Here is a 20,689-nt window from a genome sequence, read left to right as displayed (position 1 = left end):
GTATATTTATATGTATACATAAAGACACATACAATATATTTTGAAAATATTTACATGAATATATTTATATTCATATAATTTATATTATAAATAAATGTATATAATAAATATTTATCTTTTAGGTAAATGTCTTGACCAATTTAATTAACTTCTTTTCTTATGTCTGTGTGTGTGTGAGGTCTGGGAGGCTCTGGTCACGCTTTTCTTCTTCCCTGTGTGTGTCTTAATGGCTTGGATCGCCGACCGGCGCCTGCTTTTTTACAAGTACTTGCACAAGCGTTACCGTGCTGATAAACGTCATGGTATCATTGTGGAGATGGAGGGTGAGCTAGCACCCAGAGGCATTGATGCAATCATGGGAGAAAAATATCAAAACAGCACCACCAGTGCCAATATGGAGAAAACCAAAGAAGTCGAACAGGACAGGGAGGAGGTGAGAAAGCAAATCAAAACAGAGAGAAAAACCTAATCAGATGTTTCTTCTATGAGTGAAATTGTGGTGAATGTTCTTGTGTTCCAGTGGATTCCATGTATTCCAGGGATTATCATTGGTAGTTTTTTTTTTTATTACTCATACTTTTTATTTTCTTCAATAAGCAAAACAATACATTCCATTTACAGATAATTATTTTGTCAAATGCCCCCCAACCCACCTAAACAATGTATCGGTCACAGTTATATGTAGATTGCTAGCATAAATCCAATGAACATAATAAATGAAATAAACTTGAAGTAATAAAAAAAACAAAAACATTTGGTTAAATGTGTCACCACCAGGATGTTATCTTGCATCCTCAATAAACGTCAAACATTTACCCCACCTTCTCTCATAAACATCCTTTTTTTTTTCCCCAAGTAGTCTGTGCATTTTTTATACACTGCCATCTTCCCCATAATTTGCAAATTTATATATTTGACTGTTGTCTTGGCAACCAGTCAACTACATTGTTACAGTCATATATTTCCATTCAAAACTTTCTTTCAAAGAAAGAGTACTGTTATTCAACAAGCATGCATTAAATTGATCAAGCATGTTAGTAAGAACATTAGTATTATTATATATTCCCCCAGTTTCACAGACAAGGCTTAAGCCTAGTCCTAGACTAAACAGGGCCCTAATGTATACATATACTGTATATACCCTTGTAAGAAAGTAATGTATTTAAAATCCTTTTATTTCATACTAAGTATAGTTCATATCTATTAACATATTTACTGATCCCTCGAGACTTATTTATAAAAAAAATTATAATTTATTTGGAGTACTACTTGTGCACAATGCACATTTCTTAATATTAACCCTTAAATGTGTTTTTATATTAATAACATAACAAAAAATAGAAAACAACAAGAAATGTATACCATAGAAATGGTACAAAATATTTTAGCGGTCTCCTCCCCCTTAGCGGGGGTGTCATATTACAAAATGTATTACAGTCTTTTAGAATCAAAACTTTTTATAATCTTGACAAAATACATATCGTTGGAAAGGTCTGAGTCTCAAGAGTCCATATTTGGTGTTTATTTTGTTATAGATTTAATATTGAGAGAGAAATTGATACATTTGTGACAGAAATGCATCAACAAAAAATTCTATCTAGTTTGAATGGCACCCGGTGGCTGTTTTTGGTATAATGCCTAAACAAAATTGCATATGAACCTCTATTTTTTTTTTATATCAACTTCACATTTGGAACACAACTTATGTATGGCTTTAATTTTATAGCAATTTTAGATTTTTAACTAATTTTTAAAATATTTATTTTATATAAAATAATATAACAAATTTGTTTTACAGTAAATTTAAACTTCTATAACATTTTAATTTTTTTTTTTTTTTTTATGATTTCACTTCTGTAATAATCTGCTAATTGTCTTCTTTAAAAAGAGACCACCCTTAGGTCTGTATTCAAAAGCGTTCATGAATTATAATAATTTACGTTTGCATAGTGCACTTTTTCGTGAATTTTCAAAAATGGGGATGACAGTTAAGCAAACAAATCATAAATAAGGACTGGTGAGCTAACTAAATTAAACTGCAACTTACTCAAGAGTAAAGAAAACTTCCTATCTCCCGGGGCAGAAAAACACAACAAAGTCTTCCGGGTCAACTCACTTACCTATGCTTTCTATGTATTCTATGGTAACTAAACAAGCAATCACTCACCATCCTAAACAAAAGAGAATAAGGAAAAACAAGACCAAAAGCAAACACAAAAACACAGTTCCCAGGGCAAGCTGCCATTGAAGTGCCACCAGCAGCTCTTAAATAGGCAGAGGCCTCATACTGTAAAAAGTGATAAGTTGACTTAACTTTAAAAAATTTAGGAAACCCCTTGCCTTAAAATTATAATTAAATAATAATTAAAAAAATAAGTTAAGTGAATTGTCAAGTTCACTTAACTTTTTTTTTTAATTATTATTTACTTAATCATTTTAAGGAAACAGGTTTCCTCAATTTTTTAAAGTTAAGTTAACTTATCACTTTTTACAGTGCAGGTGTTTATAATAGTCTCCGCCCCCATCCAATTAGCAGCTGCACTCAGGAAAGAAAACTAAAAGAGAAAGAGCAGGGGCTCGTACCATATACTTAGCAAGAAATTAATATACTTCAAATACATTGTAGTATATTTATTTTTCACTAGGGTATGTGTGTATATGTGTATATATATATATGTATAAATATATATATGGGTTGTTGACGTGACATGGCATTTTCACTGTCCCACAAGAGAAAAAATTTATATAATTAATAATGTCGTTATTTAAAATGCAGTAAATGGTTAAACATTTATTTGTCCTACATGGACCTGTTGTTATAAAAGCTGCAGTGTTATTTGATTTTTTTAAATTTTTGAGCCAGATCTCAAAATTGTCCTATGGTGTGAATGTCTCAAGCATGGTTCAATAAATTACAACTTTTATATATGAAAAAGAAAAACATAAAAATGCTAATAAATACCTCCGGCATAATTGTACAAGTGTCTATTTTAGTAAATGGTAATATTTTTTTTCATCCATATATTTCTGAAAGAGTAGGAACATGATACATTTTGACTCTGAAAACCATGTCCTCTGGTGTGACACCAGATCCTGATTTTAAATCGTCCAATTCCAGAGAAAACTGCATGTTAAACTACATAATCGTGGACAATTATGCAAATGTCTCTTGCTAACCGCTAATGACAGGTTAGCTAGGAATAGCCAGAGGTGGGACCAAGTCATTGTTTTGCAAGTCACAAGTAAGTCTCGAGTCTTTGCATTCAATTCTCGAGTCAAGTCCCGAGTCAAGACAGACAAGTCTCAAGTCAAGTCCCGAGTCAAAGTCCAAGACGAGTTGCAAGTCCTCAACTTTTAGCTTCAAGTCATTAGTGCTCTTTGCCCAAATTAGTGTCTCAGTATTAATTACCATATCAAATTTATAGTAATTTATATCAGGAAGTCGGGTAGAATATGTTTTACATAGTTTAATTTCATGCGAGATGGGTGCCCTTAGTAAAACTACTGAAGTTCAATTTAGGGATTGTGCCAAAATAGGACAAGCAGTGAAAACAAACTATAACAGAATAGCAAAGACAACATAATTTCATATAAATAACAGCTGCAATACTTTGCATGTGTGCATAAGGTGTTATAAGTGTTATATCTAAGCCAATGAGCCATTATTTGGAACCTCAATGAAACCTCAATGATTTAAAAACACGTGAGCAGAAACGCAGAAAGAACTGCTTTGAAAGAACTAGAAGAAAGAACTGCTACCAAACTTTACATGTGAGAGGAAACCTGCAATATGGATGCAGACAAACTCATGAAGACATGCAGTCATTCAAAAATGCTACCATTCTTTATAACTAAGAGTAACAAAGACAAAATGCTATACGTTAAATGTTAAATTTATAATATGCACATTGATCGCAAAATTTAGGGGCAATGTGCTATACAGACTGATTTACAACACGTGAATTCAATTATTTATCCCGAAAGAAATAAAAGTTAAATGAGTGCCTGGTGAAGAGAGAGAAAAATTTAATATATTTTATAGTTATATATAGACAACAATTCACAAATCATTTTGTGAAATAAACACCTCTTCAAATTATATTTTAAATGATCATTAGGCCAATTGCCGCCGCTTCTTTTTTTTGTTCAAATTATAGCTACATTTTTTGCAATGATTAATTTTAAATCTATCTTAAATCAAGGTTTATCTAATAATAATTTTGCAACAAACTTTAAACCTTTAAAAATAAGCAGGTTTTAACCTATCATTTTGATCCTGGATTTAAGTAGCCTAATATTTGCACCATAACATTAAACTCAGATTTAAATCTTGATTATGGATTAACTTTAAACTTAATGGAGGTTTAAATAAAAATAAAATGCACATGCAATTAAAATATACAACTGATTGAACAAAAACAGTGGAGATCTGACAAAAAAAAAAAGCGGAAAAAGCTACTAGACGAATCATGTCATTTTTTCTGTTGTCGTAAATTATGCTATTACTCCATTAATACTAGCATATACTGTATATGAACGCAGTCTCTGGCTTATTGCCAGTCAAGCGCAAGCACGCTGCACCTATCTAGAGTGATAACGACGCTGATCTGATCATAAAGTCTTTCCGAGTCACGGGGCTCAAGTCCAAGTCAAGTCTCGAGTCATTGCTGTCAAATTCTAAGTCGAGTCTCAAGTCTTCTTTAACTATGTCAAATCCAGTCGCAAGTCATCAAATTTGGGACTCGAGTCCGAGTCAAGTCTCAAGTCATGTGACTCGAGTCCACACACCTGGGAATAGCAAGGTCATTAATTGGCAGAAAAAGGCTGAAACGTCCTACTGTATGGTGTGACAGAAAATGTCGTTGATTAATCGCATCCAAAATAAAGGTTTTTGTGTAGAGAATATATATATATGTGTGTGTACTGTGTATATTTATTATGTGTATATGCACACTAGGGATGTGCATCTCTATGTGCATAACTGAGGCCGATGCGATACGCATCTCGATGCATAGCCAACGATGCGATACATTAAAGATACATATAGGCAGCTACCGATGCGATGCGATACGATTCACTGCTATTACGATGCGGTGCGATACGATTTCGATTCGATTCAACACGATGTGATTCAGTGTAATACGATGCAGTGGAGAAAAATAATATGCTGTGCAATTCAATATGTAGATATTTAATTTTTATTTATTTTGTTCCGACAGAAATCTTATCTTAAAATATCTTAAGTGCCATCTGACTTTTTACACATGGCTCTTTCACAAACAAAAGATTAGTTTTTTTTACAAAACCAAAAGATTAAATAAAAACAGATATTCTTTTCCTGTCTTGTCTCTAGTTACTTTTAACAGCTCAAACATTTAACAGGTGAAACAATTTAAGAATGCTGCTCAGGGATAAACAATAAAGAAATGTTCTGTAACTTCAAGTGTGTTGTTAAATTAGTCGCACTGCCTGTATATTTTATAGCGGCGCGACATATTTTACAAATTGCATGGGTTTTGTCAAGATTTCCATCTCGCTTATAAAACCCAAAGTATTTCCAAACACTGGATTTAAAATGACTTGGTGGAAGAAAGAGTTCCGAGTCTGCCATGTTAATCCGTTCTAGGTGGTAACTCTCTTGGACACCTCTTGGTCTACGTAGTGTTGTTGTGATACGTCATAATCACGTAGCAGCTGCAGTGGTGATGAGAGAACGCGCTTTCGCAACAGTTCAGAAAGGAGAAATCAATCTAAAAGTTACATAACAAAATATTGGTCGCTTTATAAATATTAAAAGAATAGCGCATCTAATAATAATTATATATGAATAAATCGGTTTTTACCGATGCAGATATGCTAGAAACGATGCATCGCGATACAAATGCCAACTGTATCCGATGCACGCTTATTTAAATCGATGCATCGCATCGTAAGCTTTTATGCCGATGCACCGATGCAAATCGGTGAATCTTACCATCCGTAATGCACACACATGCATATATTTAAGAAAAATATGTTATGTTTATATATTTAATATATATATATATTTGGGCTGGTAATTGATAATTTTTTTTTATCTAATTAAATACATGATGTGGCGATTAATTAAATCTAATTAATCACAAATTGATCGCACATCAAATTTGGCTGAAAAATTACTCCAAAAAGATCATTTAAAGTCATTGTTGTGTAAAGCATCAAACAGACATTACAAAAAGTAGCTTCAGCAAGAAATGTTTTGTTTAATTCAACATAAAATGTATTACATATACTCTTTTGGACCATGAGGGTAAATGATGGCAAAAATCTTTGGGTGGGTGAACTATACCTTTAATAATAATAATATGGAAATGTTAAAGGGGTCATATGACGTTGCTAAAAAGAACATTATTTTGTGTATTTGGTGTAATGCAATGTGTTTATGTAGTTTAAAGTTCAAAAAACATATTATTTTCTACATACTGTACATTATTGGTTCTCCTCTATGCCCCGCCTTTCTGAAACGAGTCGATTTTTACAAAGCTCATCTTTCTGAGAAACGAGGTGTGCTCTGATTGGCCAGCTATCCAGTGCGTTGTGATTGGCCGAACACCTCAAGTGTGTGACGGAAATGTTACGCCCCTCACCGTATTATGCTGGCGTTTCCCGGCGAGACGAGACTAAAACAATAAAACCCATTACAAACGAGGCATTTGTTGCATCCAGTGGGGACATAACTACTGATTATAATGACTTATATTATACATATAAGTCTTTTACACGTCGTGTTGCATTGGGCCGCGTAAACATTACCATGTCTGCATTTGTGATCGGAGAAACGACAAACAACTAGCACTACTCTACACAGCTCAAAACTCGCGTTTGAATAGTCAGTAGCAGAAACGTACTTACAAGCTGTGAGTCAGAAGCGCCAGACTGTCCTTGCAAAGTTGGAATTGCCCCACTTTATAGAAACAGCCTTTGTGCAAGCCTGCAAGCAAGGTTACTCTCCTGCCAGGTTCAGGAAATAGTCCTCTGTAAAATGCGCTGCACACACTTGAATATTTGGGTCGTACTGTTCTGAAACAGTGTTGTAAATACAACTTAATCACTGATTTCTAGTTGTGTCCTCTTTTGGAAGCCCAAACAAAGTAGTTTCGCTTTCACAACGCTTCGCTTTCATGACATGGCGCCAGCGGCAGTAACAGTACTACAGCGAGAATAAAAATCACGCCCCCTTTCTTTGCGTATACGTTTGGGCGGTGTTATGAAAATCTCCCCACACCGTGACGTAGGCATGTGGGGGCATGTTTGAATGAGCTGTTTTAGGGGGTGTGGACAAGTCTTAACTTTTATAAAGAATATCTCTTTGGTTTTGAGACTTTAGTCTTTGCAACTTCAGGGATCTTATCTATGCATGACCAGCTTGTAACACTCCAAAGAGAAAGGAAAACTTGAAATCGCATCATATGACCCCTTTAAATTATTTCTTTACTGAAATGATACTCGAGTCTAAATAATACAATAAAACTGTTCATTTTACTGTTCACTGTTTAAAATCATTCATTTGATAAAAAGTAAAGTAAAAAAGTAAAGTCGTGACGTATTGTCAAGTATGGTGACCCATACTCGAAATTGGTGCTCTGCGTTTAACCCATCCAAGTGCACACACACAGCAGTGAGTAGTGAACAAATGCACACACACACACACACACACACACACCGTGAACACACACCCGGAGCAGTGGGCAGCCATGCTGCAGCGCCCGGGGAGCAGTTGGGGGTTCGGTGCCTTGCTCAAGGGCACCTCAGTCGTGGTATTGAGGGTGGAGAGAGCGCTGGACATTCACTCCCCCCACCTACAATCCCTGCCGGCCGGGGACTCGAACCCGCAACCTTTCGATTACGAGTCCGACTCTCTAACCATTAGGCCACGACTTCCCCAATGTCATTCGTTCAAATGGCTAATTCATTTAGGAGTGAAGTAAATGGTTTTCTTTATGAATGGTGCATTGAATCATTAGGTTTGTGTTAAAGTGGATCATCACCATCAGATAGATCGGTGTGTGACTGACATCAAAGTACCGCAAGAGCGATTAGAGAGCATTCTATTTTTGAACTTTCAATTTCTCAAAGAATTCTGAAAAATATATCACAGTTTCCACAATAATATTAAGCAGCACAATAGTTTTCAACATTAATAAGAAGAAATGTGGAGCACTAACTAACCTTTTTGGAATGATTTCTGAAAATCATGTGGCATTTTAGATTGGAGCAGTGGCTGCTGAAAATTCAGTTTTGCCATAACAGGAATACAATATATTTTAAAATATATTAAAATAGAAACCAATTATTTAAAATTATACAAATATTTCAAATGATTACTGATTTTTTTTGTATTATTGATCAAATAAATCCTTAATACTCGATAGGCTTCTTCTTTCTATATAGTAATTTTTAGTATAGTAATAGTAGTACTAGTCATATAGTAAGTGGGATCTTGTACAGTCAGACTGTAATTATTGCTAAATAAACCGGCTGGATGTCATCTCTTACATATAAAGATGTTGTGCAGAAAATGTAAATGTTTAAAACAAAATGTTTGGAGGTTACCATGATTGTCTGTTGTTGCAGGTGATACGCATGCTTAAGGAACTGAGAGAGAAGCATCCAGATAAAGACCTGGACCAGCTGATCGAGATGGCAAACTACACCACCATGCAGAAACAGCATAAGAGCCGGGCCTTTTACAGGGTGCAGGCAACACGCATGATGATCGGTGCTGGGAATGTACTGAAGAAACATGCAGCAGCTGAACAGGCAAAACGAGCAGCTGGAGATTCAGCAGAGAATGACCTGGCCACCTGTTCTCACATTGCTTTTGAGCAGGCGCAGTACCAGTGCAGTGAGAACTGTGGGAGTGTCAGTCTGTGGGTCTGCTTACAGGGGGGAACTGGCACCAGAACCTTCCACGTCGATTACAGGACAGAGAATGGGTCAGCCAGTTCTGGGGCAGATTATGAGTATTGTGAGGGAACAATCATTTTTCAGCCTGGAGAGACACGCAAAGAAATAAAGGTAGAGAGAAACACACAGTGGTGATGTCTGATCCATGAACAGAATGTTCGCTTGAAATACATGTCTTCAATTAATTCAACCAAAACAATCTGCAGAGTGAATCTTCATGTTATTATGTTCGGTCATATTTGACTCTGAAAATTAATCTATACTTTCTCTGTTAAAACACAAATTGATGATATAGTCCAACAGCAATAAATTGATGCTAAAATATTAATTATATATTCAAATTAATAAGTGAATCATTTGTAAGTGATTCAATTAAAAAAAATATCTGATTAAAAAACTTGGTTAAAAAATCTTGATTTCAAAGAGCATGTGAAAACAAAATATTTTTTGAATTAATACAAGGATGCATTTAATTGGTCAATAGTGACAGTCAAGACTTTTGTACTGTTAAAAAAGTATATTTAAATTAAATATTAAGCAGCACAACTGTTTTCAACATTGACAATAAGCATCAAATCAGCATATTACAGTAATTTCTAAAGGATCATGTGACACTGAAGACTTTAAAATAAATTAAAATAGAAAAGAGTTATTTAAAGTTATAACAAAATTTTACAATACTGTTTTGAAGTGTTGACAATAAGAGACCATATTCAAAAACATTATGAAACTTCTGAACAAAAAACAAAAAAAAAATTCTGAACAAAATTTTGGCCTTTTATTGTGGCCAGCCTAAGGCACACATGTGCAATAATCATGCTGTCTAATCAGCATCTTTATATGCCACATCTGTGAGGTGGATGGATTATCTCGGCAAAGGAGAAGTGCTCACTAACACGGATTTAGACAGATTTGTGAACAATATTTGAGAGATATAGGCCTTTTGTGTACATAGAAAAAGTCTTAGATCTTTGAGTTCAGCTCATGAAAAATGGGGGCAAAAACAAAAGTGTTGTGTTTATAATTTTGTTCAGTGTAAGTTGAATATGACTCGGATGCATGTCTTAAGATGCATGTGCTTATGTTTTATAGGTGGGAATTATCGATGATGATGTGTTTGAGGAAGACGAACACTTCTTTGTGCGTCTCTCGAATCTGCGAGAGGGTGAGGGCGGGACCAACACCGACGGTGCCCGACTGGTTGAACCCTTCGTAACCACTGTAACTATTTTGGACGATGACCATGCAGGAGTCTTCGCATTTAATCAGAGGGAGCTCTGCGTGGGTGAATGTTCAGGTGTGGTAGAGGTGCCGGTGAACCGGGCGTCAGGTGTGCGTGGAACTGTGATGATTCCATATCACACAGAGGACGGTTCTGCGCGACAGGGTGTTGACTATGAACACACACAAGGAGAGCTAGAGTTTACCAATGAGCAGACTAGGTAAAAGTTCACACTGATGTTTTAAATTCAAAGTTTTCCTCTACACACAAAATGTGAACATATTCTCTTTACTTCTCAGATACACAAATTTGAATTTATGTAAAAATGATGTAATTATATACAGTGCCCTCCAAAAGTATTGGAACAGTAAGGCCAATTCCTTTATTTTTGCTGTAGACTGAAAACATTTGGGTTTGACATCAAAAGATGAATATGAGATGAGAGATTAACATTTCATCTTTTATTTACAGGGATTTTCATCTGGATCTGATACACAATTTAGAAGATAGCACCTTTTGTTTGAACCCACCCATTTTTCATGTTACCAAAAGTATTGGAACAGATAGAATTAACATAGATTAAAGTGAAAAAGACTTAATATTTAGTTGCAAATCCTTTGCTTTCAATAACTGCATCAAGCCTGTGACCCATTGACATCACCAAACTTTTGCATTCTTCTTTTGTGATGCTTTTCCAGGCTTTCACCGCAGCCTCTTTCAGTTTTGGGGGGTTACTCCCTTCAGTCTCTTCTTTAGCAGGTAAAATGCATACCCTACAGGGTTTAAGTGTGGAGATGGACTTGGCCAGTCTAAAACCTTCCACTTCTCGCCCCTGATGAACTCCTTTGTTGTTTTGGCACAATTTTTTGGGTCATTATCTTGCTGTATGATGAAGGATCTCCCAATCAGTTTGGTTGCATCTTTCTGTAAATTGTCAGACAAAATATTTCTGTAGACTTATGAGTTAATTTTGCAGCTGCCATCATGTGTTACATCATTAATGAAGATTAATGAGCCTGTCCCAGAAGAAGCAATGAAAGCCCAAGCCATTACATTACTTGTGTAATGTGTACTATAATGTGCACCTGTGTACACTGTGTTTCAGATGAGCCTGTATGTTTGGGATCATGAGCAGATCCTTTCTTTCTCCAAACTTTAGCCTTTCCATCACTTTGGTCCATAAAATCAGTCCATAAAACCTTGTCCCAGAATTTTTGAGGCTTGTCTCCTATTCTTCTTGCTAATGAGTGGTTTGCATCTTCTGGTGTAGCCTCTGTCCTTTTGTTCATGAAGTCTTCTGCGAACAGTAGATTGTGATACTTCACTCCTGCCCTCTGGAGGTTGTTGCTGATGTCACTAACAGTTGTTTTAGGGTCTTTCTTTACAGCTGTCACAATGTTTCTGTCATCAACTGCAGATGTTTTCCTTGATCTACCCGTTTGAGGTGTTACTTAGTACACCAGTGGTTTATTTCTTCCTCAGGAGATTCCAAATGGTTGTACTTGCTATTGCCAGTGTTTGTGCAACGGTTTGATTGATTTTTCATCTTCTCTCAGCTTCACAATTGCTCGTTTTTCACCCATAGACACCTCTCTGGTTGTCCACGGATCTGAAACTGAGCGCAGACATTCAGTGCTATTTATTGTTTAAATAATCAATTAATAGGACACACCAGGGCAACAAAACACACCTGTCAGTCACATGTTCCAATACTTTTGGTAACATGAAAAATGGGTGGGTTAAAACAAAAGGTGCTATCTTCTAAGTTGTGTATCAGATCCAGATGAAAATACCTGTAAATAAAAGCTGAAATGTTAATCACTCATCTCATATTCAGTCTACAGCAAAAATAAAGGAATTGGCCTTCTGTTCCAATACTTTTGGAGTGCACTGTTTATGCAAAAAATGTAGTTTATATACTCTTTAATGCATGAGTGCATGTGTGTTAAATTGATTGTGGAGTATTTTGGTAAGCATCTCAATAAGCAGTCTGACAGTACCACTTAAAACCTTTAATTATGGGCTTTAATTAAGTTACAACCCATTAATATACTTTACTAACGTATACAGTGCATTTATGACGTGTTATAAAGTATTATAAATCAACATACACTACCATTCAAAAGGTTTTGTGTACATATTTTTTGTCTTAGAAAGTATCTCATGCTCACCAAGACTGCATGTATTTGACTTTAACAGTAATACTGTGAAATATTGCAAATTAAATTACTGTTTTCTATTTTTGTAATTTTTTTTAATTACTGTGATGCAAAATTGTCAGCAGCTATTACTACATTACTGATTTGGTGTGCAAGAAACATTTCTTTTTATTGTTATCAATGTTTAAAACAGTTTTGATGCTTAAGGTGCCCCTATGATGCCTTTTTTAAGGTTGCTAATATTGTTTTATGAGTCTCCTAAAACAGGTTTACATGCATCCAAGGTCAAAAAACACTTTAGTTTTCTCAAAAAATAGCTTTAATTTGACCTCATTTCTAAATGATTCCTAAAATGACCATAAAATCAGTCCATAAAACCTTGTCCCAGAATTTTTGAGGCTCGTCTTCTATTCTTCTTGCTAATGAGTGGTTTGCATCTTCTGGTGTAGCCTCTGTACTTTTGTTCATGAAGTCTTTTTATTTTTTGTCAGATGGCACAGTCCTTTGTGATTGGTCTACCGCGTACAGCGCGAATGACAGCCTATGGGCGGACATTATGCAAATGTGTTACTTTGTGACGTACAGCCGTAACAGAATAAGATTCGAATTCCTAACGACTCGTTTAGGCGATTGTGAGCCGACTCTTTTTTTTGATAGACAATAACTTCATATATCGTTCACTTTCAGCTTCACAACTTTGCAGAAAGTTTATGTTCACATACTGCTACATGACACAGTGCATGAAAGGTAATATTCGAAAAGGCATAATAGGGGCACTTTAATATTTTTGTGGAAACCATGATGCATGTTTTTCTAAAGAACAGCATTTAATTGAAACAGAAATTTCTGTAACAATTTAAAAGTCTTTACCGTCACTTTTGATCAATTTAATGCATCCTTGCTGAATAAAATACATTTCTTTCAAAAAATAAAAATAAAAATACTGACTTTTGAACGGTAGTGTATGTCAATTTATACAACCCGAATTCCGGAAATGTTGGGATGGTTTTTAAATTTGAATAAAATGAAAACTAAAAGACTTTCAAATCACATGAGCCAATATTTTATTCACAATAGAACATAGAGAACATAACAAATGTTTAAACGGAGAAATTTTACACTTTTATCCACTAAATGAGCTCATTTCAAATTTGATGCCTGCTACAGGTCTCAAAAAAGTTGGTACGGCCGAATAAGCAAGACATTTTGAAAAGATTCAGCTGGGAGAACATCTAGCAACTAATTAAGTTAATTGCCATCAGGTCTGTAACATGATTAGCTATAAAAGGGATGTCTTAGAAAGGCAGAATTTCTCAAAAGTAAAGATGGGCAGAGGCTCTCCAATCTGTGAAAGAGTGCGTAAAAACAGAGCCGATCCTCCCTATATGCAAAGTACGCAAGCTGTGTAGGGCCCCTGAAACACCAGGGGGCCTTCTTGCTCTCAAAGATGATGTAATTTTAGTTTAGTTTTTTAATTTGGCTAGCGGCTAAGAAAACATAAATGTTCATTTCTTTTAATGCGGTGCGCTGTCGTCCTTTCTGCGTAAAAATAAGGTAAATCATGTAACGTGAATGTCATACACATGAAAAAAATAAAATAATAAAAAATAAAGAGTTGAAAGCGTACCAAGCCGCGGAAGCGTACTCAAGCGCTTCCCGTGAGCGCGATTCGAGACGTAGTGAACACGGACAAAGGCGTTTCATAATTCATAACTCGTACACCCCAAACACCCCCCCACCGCCAAAACAGTTTTGCGTAGGGCCCCCAAAAGTCTAGGATCGGCACTGCGTGAAAAGATTGTGGAATACTTTAAAAGCAACGTTCCTCAACGTCAAATTGCAAAGGCTTTGCAATCTACATTGCATAACATCATCAAAAGATTCAGAGAAAACTTGTAAGGGACAAGACCTTTGTTGGATGCCTGTGGTCTTCGGGCCCTCAGACGACACTGTATCACTCATCGGCATGATTCTGTCATTGACATTACTAAATGGGTCCAGGAATACTTCCAAAAACCACTGTCTGTAAACACAATCCGCCGTGCCATCTGCAGATGCCAACTAAAGCTCTATCATGCAAAAAGGAAGCCATATGTGAACATGGTCCAGAAGTGCCATCGTGTCCTGTGGGCCAAGGCTCATTCAAAATGGACTGTTTCAAAGTGGAAAAGTGTTCTATGATCAGACGAATCCAAATTTGAGATTCTTGTTGGAAATCACGGACGCTGTATCCTCCAGGCTAAAGAGGAGGGAGACCTTCCAGCATGATTTCAGCGTTCAGTTCAAAAGCCAGCATCTCTGATGGTATGGGAGTGCATAAGTGCATACGGTATGGGTAGCTTGCATGTTTTGGAAGGCACTATGAATGCTGAAAGGTATATAAAGGTTTTAGAGCAACATATGCTCCCCTCCAGACGACGTCTATTTCAGGGAAGGCCTTGTGTATTTCAGCAGGGCAATGCAAAACCATATACTGCAACTATTACAACAGCATGGCTTTATAGTAGAAGAGTCCGGGTGCTGAATTGGCCTGCCTGCAGTCCAAATCTTTCACCTCTAGAGAACATTTGGTGCATCATTAAACAAAAAATACATCAAAGACGACCACAAACTCTTCAGCAGCTGGAAACCTATATCAGGCAAGAATGAGACCAAATTCACCAAAACTCCAGAAACTCATAACCTTGATGCCTAGACGTCTTCAAACTGTTTTGAAAAGAAGTGGAGATGCTACACCATGGTAAACATGCCCCGTCCCAACTATTTTGAGACCTGTAGCAGGCATCAAATTTGAAATGAGTTCATTTTGTGCATAAAATTTCTCAGTTTAAACTTTTGTTATGTTTTCTATGTTCTATTGCGAATAAAATATTGGCTCAATAAAATATCTGCCATCTCTATCTTTCTGTCGTTGCTCGGCTCGGCTAATGTCCGTCATGTGCACTGATGAGCGTTCTCTCCTCGCATCATGAGTAGACACGCCCCTTACTACTGATTGGCTACAAGTTTGTTTTGGTACTGGCCCGACTCAGTTTTCTAAAGAGTTTTTGAAAAAATGCATACCCCATAACATTTTTCAAATGCACATTAAGCATTATAAAATACTTAAGTTAAAAATGCAATACTCTGAAATACTTTTCTGAGCTGTAATTTTGTAATACACTAATATTAAACCTCATAATACACCACTAGAGGTCTCTTCTACCCCAGTACTAGTAATAAGGTATCAGTTGCAAACACATATTTTTGTCACCTTTAATGGTGTTTTCATATAATCCCTGCCTGATACCTTCAGAGCCCAACATGTTTGTGAACCACATAATTTCTAAGATGTTCTGTAGTCTTCTGTGTGAACTGCTGTGGTTTTGAACTTTGGACTGTTGATGTGTGCTGTGATGGATCCTACTCAGGAGTCAGGCGTCAAAGTTACTGTCAGTCTCAATAAGCTAATATTGGCTTCTGAGCAGCAAATATTTTTTTGTTAAAAATCAGTTTTAACACAGACTTGTCCTAGGCTGAAAGACTACATTGACACAAGGTAATTTCACTTGTCTGTATTCTCATAAAAAATTTGTTTTGCTTATTCAGTTATTCATTTGGATATATTTATAGTAACACTATTATATTATGAATGACATCTTGTATTTTAAAAGTAAGTATTTTGATGAACAATTTGGCACAAATTACCATGACTATTTACTGCACTTTTGACAGGAATTTTAGTTGGTTAGTATCCACTTTTGACAGGATTTTATTCAGTAGGTTTTATTTATTAATTTAGTATGTGAATGTGAACTCTGATGAGGTGAAATCTGTGCTGTCAAGAGTACAGTGACGCTTCAGAGAGCATATGACAAACAACAGCCAAAATCATACCACACACATTATGGAAACTTAATAAATTTACATTTATTATCAAAACAAATGACATAAATCTTAAATGCTCAGTTTTGCAGTGGTTTGTGGAGAAGAGAGCTTGTACACAACTGAACGCTCATCTCAGTCCATCTGTGTGTGGTTTAATTATTAATGCACTGTGTGTTAAAGTATTCATGTAGGCCTAACTCTGATGTGATTTAAATGCTGAGGTCTCCTTTAATATTTCAGAGGTAAAACCAAGCTCTTTGCGTGTGTGTCCACAGTAAGACACTACAGGTGCGCATCATTAACATGCAGGAATATGAGAAGCGAGAACATTTCTACATTGTCCTTGAAGAACCCAAATGGCTCAAGAGAGGGATCTCAGGTCTGTTTGTGTGTTACTATTATTTTTAATCATCCCAGAATCTGTGTGGGAGATTTTTATGAATGCTTGTGTATATTTTCATTTGTTAAGGCTATTGAGATTCCAATAGCCTCCTACTCACCTCTCTCTCACACAAACACACACACACACACATTTCCATGACCAGTGTCCAGTTTCAGATCAATAACAACAGCACAACAGGGGGACAAACTAGACATGCGTCACACACAGTAACTAGATCCAACTCACCTACACACACACTTCAGCCTCACGTTTGTGTGTTTATGTAATATGAGCTCATGTGTCTGAACAAAAAGTGAATGTTAAAGAGAGAATTAACACCAGGTTCATTAGTGAGCTAATCAGCTACTTGGAATCTCTTTCATTAACCCAACGATTGACCAAGTACTGTTGTAGATAAGTACAGAGAGATAGATACATACATACAGTACATACAGGATATAGGAATAAATACACATATACATAATGAATAAATACACATAAATAAAAACAAAATACACATACAGTATATATATATATACCTGTATATATAATACAGTTTATTTTAAATTGTAGTAATATTTTATAAAAAATATTTTGTAAAAAAAAATTACTGTTTGATCAATGCAGCCTAGATGAACATAAAAGTCTTCTTTCAAAAACTTTTGAACTATAGTGTGCAGATTCATTCATTTGTTGATTCATTTTCTACTTGCATGCTGCGTATAGACCTGCTTTTGAATCAGGGTAAGATGACTCTACTGTTTGTACATTTATTTTGCAGTGTATATGCAGTTTATTAATCTAAATATTTATCCTATCCTCTCCCTCTCGTTTTCTCCAGCCACCCCTGGTCCAGCATTGGAGGACGCCAGACGTATAGCAGAGAAAGGAAAGCCCATTCTGGGAGAACACCGCAAGTTAGAGGTTATTATAGAGGAGAGCATTGTTTTCAAGGTACACACACACGTCATATGTATACATACAGGAGCAAACTACGGAAGCCCTATAGGAGGCCATGGATTATTATTTTTCTTCTTGTTTTCTCAAATCACAACTTAATTTTCTTGTAATCTTGACATAACAAAAGTTGTTTTCTCGTGATGTCCAAGCCGTTATTCAACAGCAGCACTAACTGTAGACTAACCAAATGAAATAATAAAATACACAAAAATATCATAGTTACTTCTGATTCAGAGTAAATAAAGCAGTAATGATGTCTTCAAATCAGAAGTCTGTTTTGATCAGAAGCTGTCCTACATGTAATGGCCACATGGGCAGCCTATCCAACAGAACTAATGAAAATCACAAACAAATGATGCAATATCATTTTATTTCAAATAGATAAGAAAAAATAGTTGGTTGAATCCAAGTAGCTCTAAAAGATTTTAGAATAGTTACCTGCTGCAGATATCTGAAAGCACTTTGCCTGCACTTGTGGTGTTGAATGCTCTGTTGTTAGACCGTTTAAAAATGTGAATTACACAAATAAAATGTTCAGCATGTCTCTGAAAAAATGAGCAGTGATTGATTCATTTATTGTATTGACTTTATTAAGTGAAGCAAATGTTTTGTTGAAATATCAACAACAATCAACAATTTATGATAACGCAAAAATAACTTTTGTTACGTCAAGATCAAAAGAAAATTAAGTAGTGATCACAAAAAAAATAACTAAATAAATAATAATAATAATAATCCATGGATCTTAGGGCTTCTGTAACATACACATTAACGGAGTGCCCAATTGAGTCTGTCTCATGCAGGCAGAAGTATAAGCTGTGATTGCTTCCCTCTCATAGGTCCGACAGGGAATGGCCCCTAATGGAGTCTTAGATGCGGTAGTAGACCATTTGCCTCAGTGTGATGTGTGTGTTGGGATTGCCCTAAACTTAAGCCTTTAAACGCTGTCTGACTGAATCACACCTCAATGCATGAAAATTGTAGAAGATTGCTATGAAATCTCATTTCTTCATCACAGCTCTTTCTGTTTTAATCTGTGTTTTAAAACTTAAGTTTAAAACACAGCCTACAGTAGTCTGATTTCTAAGTGTAACAATGTTAATTTGACTGAACAAGAACTGAGCATGAACAGTTCTTTAGTGCAAATTATTCAAGAATACTGTCAATATTATAAAGAGGAATTTTAAAAAGTGTGCCAACTTCTACAGATCAATTGATCAGTCTGATTGATTGCTGTTTAATGGAAATATTTCTCTGTCACTGAGCTTCACTGTGGTGTGCATATGTGTTTAGAATACAGTAGACCGCCTATTGAAGGATACTAATCTTGCTGAAGTAATTGGCACACACTCCTGGAAAGAACAGTTCATCGAAGCGGTAACAGTCAGTGCAGGTAGAATCAAATCATTTCAGTGTCCATGCGTGTTTCTACATATGTGAAATGATTTATGCTGTGTTTGTACACATAAAAACTCATAAGAGATTATTTCAGCTGATAGTCATGTTTTATTTATACCTTTCTCTTTTTCTCTCATTCCTTTCAGGAGAAGGTGATGAAGAAGGAGGGGAGCCTCAGCAACCATCGTGCTGTGATTATTTCATGCACGCAGTTACGGTGTTCTGGAAGATTCTGTTTGCGTTCGTTCCACCCACAGAATACTGGAATGGCTGGGCCTGCTTTATTGTGTGCATTATGGTCATTGGGCTGCTAACCGCCGTCATTGGAGATTTGGCATCTCATTTCGGCTGCACAGTGGGCCTCCGTGACGGAGTCACTGCTGTAGTGTTTGTTGCCTTAGGAACCTCCATACCAGGTAAATCTGTATCATAGCTTGTGTCTGATTATGTGAAACACAAGCAACCAACTATCATCTCCCTTTCCTCTCTTTAGATACATTCGCAAGTAAGGTCGCTGCTCAACAGGATCAGTATGCAGACGCTTCGGTTGGAAACGTAACCGGTAGCAATGCGGTTAATGTTTTCCTGGGGATTGGCGTGGCCTGGTCCATTTCAGCTGTTTACTGGGAGGTCAAAGGTCAGGTGTTTTACGTAGATCCTGGCTCCCTTGCATTCTCAGTCACACTCTTCACCATCTTTGCCTTCATCAACATGGGTGTGCTGATGCTACGGCGGCGGCCATCGGTGGGCGGAGAGCTGGGCGGGCCCAAAACAATGAAGGTTCTGACTTCACTATTGTTCCTCGGTTTGTGGCTTCTCTACATCACATTCTCCAGCCTAGAGGCCTACTGTCACATCACCGGCTTCTGAGGAGAGAGAGAAAAACAAAACAACCAGACTCAAACTTACACTAATGGCATTCCCATGAAATGAGTTATGTGAGAACTGAGCTATGAGAGAAATGCACAATGTACTGTATATTCCATGGTAATATGTACATAAAGTAGATATCACGTTCTGTATAAACAAACGTACGTGAAGAAAGATTGAGTGAGAGAGAGCAAGATTGTATGACTGCACTGCTGTCAGGGATGTCTTAAGCTGTTGCACATTAGCACATTAGAGGTATTATGGACTTTTGACACCACCAGACCCTCAGTGGCATGGAGGACATATAACACACTGCAAGATGTAGCACTTTTTTGACAGAACTGTGATGTCAATTTTATATGCTGGCTCATGACCAGTAAGTGATGTCCCCTGAAGAGATGCTAGGCCTCTCTCTGAGAGAAAAGGCACTTATGGCTCTCCAAAGAAATGACTAAAAACTATTTGACAAGTGAAACTGAACTTCTTTTTCCAGTTTTACTTAAGGATGTCAGACATTATAGGAACTACCTTGACAAACTGATTAAAGAAAGAATGCATGTGGTCATTATCATCATAATTCACATTAATATATTTACTCAAATAATAATGAGTCTTGTAGGCTGTCACTTCATCAATTCACTCAAATCTATTATTTCAGCATTTAAATGTAAAAAGTTAATAAATTGAAGTGTTTTGTGCTTTGGTATTCTGATGGGAACATGTTGTATTTAGACATAAAAAATGAAATTACAGTTACAACTATTTTGGCATAATGTAATCCCAGTGCCACATTTCTTTCCGCATGAATTTCCTTTACTAAAGACTATTCCTTTTTATGAGTGTTTATCCTCCTATTTTTACAGTAAACAGCAACAATATACACTT

The 20,689-nt window shown here is 36.2% G+C and overlaps 1 protein-coding gene across 1 annotated transcript in view; it reads left to right on the top strand.

Moving 5' to 3' along the window:
- Positions 1-20,440, top strand: part of LOC306870533 (sodium/calcium exchanger 2-like) — a 36,756-nt gene extending 16,316 nt beyond the window's left edge. Inside the window, exons 6-14 of the mRNA XM_079417843.1 lie at positions 179-433; positions 8,614-9,057; positions 10,039-10,388; positions 16,470-16,573; positions 17,303-17,320; positions 17,418-17,530; positions 18,830-18,929; positions 19,081-19,350; positions 19,428-20,440. Of these exons, the coding sequence (XP_079273969.1) occupies positions 179-433; positions 8,614-9,057; positions 10,039-10,388; positions 16,470-16,573; positions 17,303-17,320; positions 17,418-17,530; positions 18,830-18,929; positions 19,081-19,350; positions 19,428-19,804 (2,031 nt within the window). The 3' untranslated portion in view covers positions 19,805-20,440. The remainder of the gene's footprint in view (positions 1-178; positions 434-8,613; positions 9,058-10,038; positions 10,389-16,469; positions 16,574-17,302; positions 17,321-17,417; positions 17,531-18,829; positions 18,930-19,080; positions 19,351-19,427) is intronic.
- The last annotated feature ends 249 nt before the right edge of the window (positions 20,441-20,689 follow it).

This window comes from Barbus barbus (assembly GCF_936440315.1).
Source record: "Barbus barbus genome assembly, chromosome: 5".
Lineage (NCBI taxonomy): Eukaryota > Metazoa > Chordata > Actinopteri > Cypriniformes > Cyprinidae > Barbus > Barbus barbus.
Note: the sequence above shows the minus strand (reverse complement) of the source record. Positions and strands in the feature narration are given on the sequence as shown.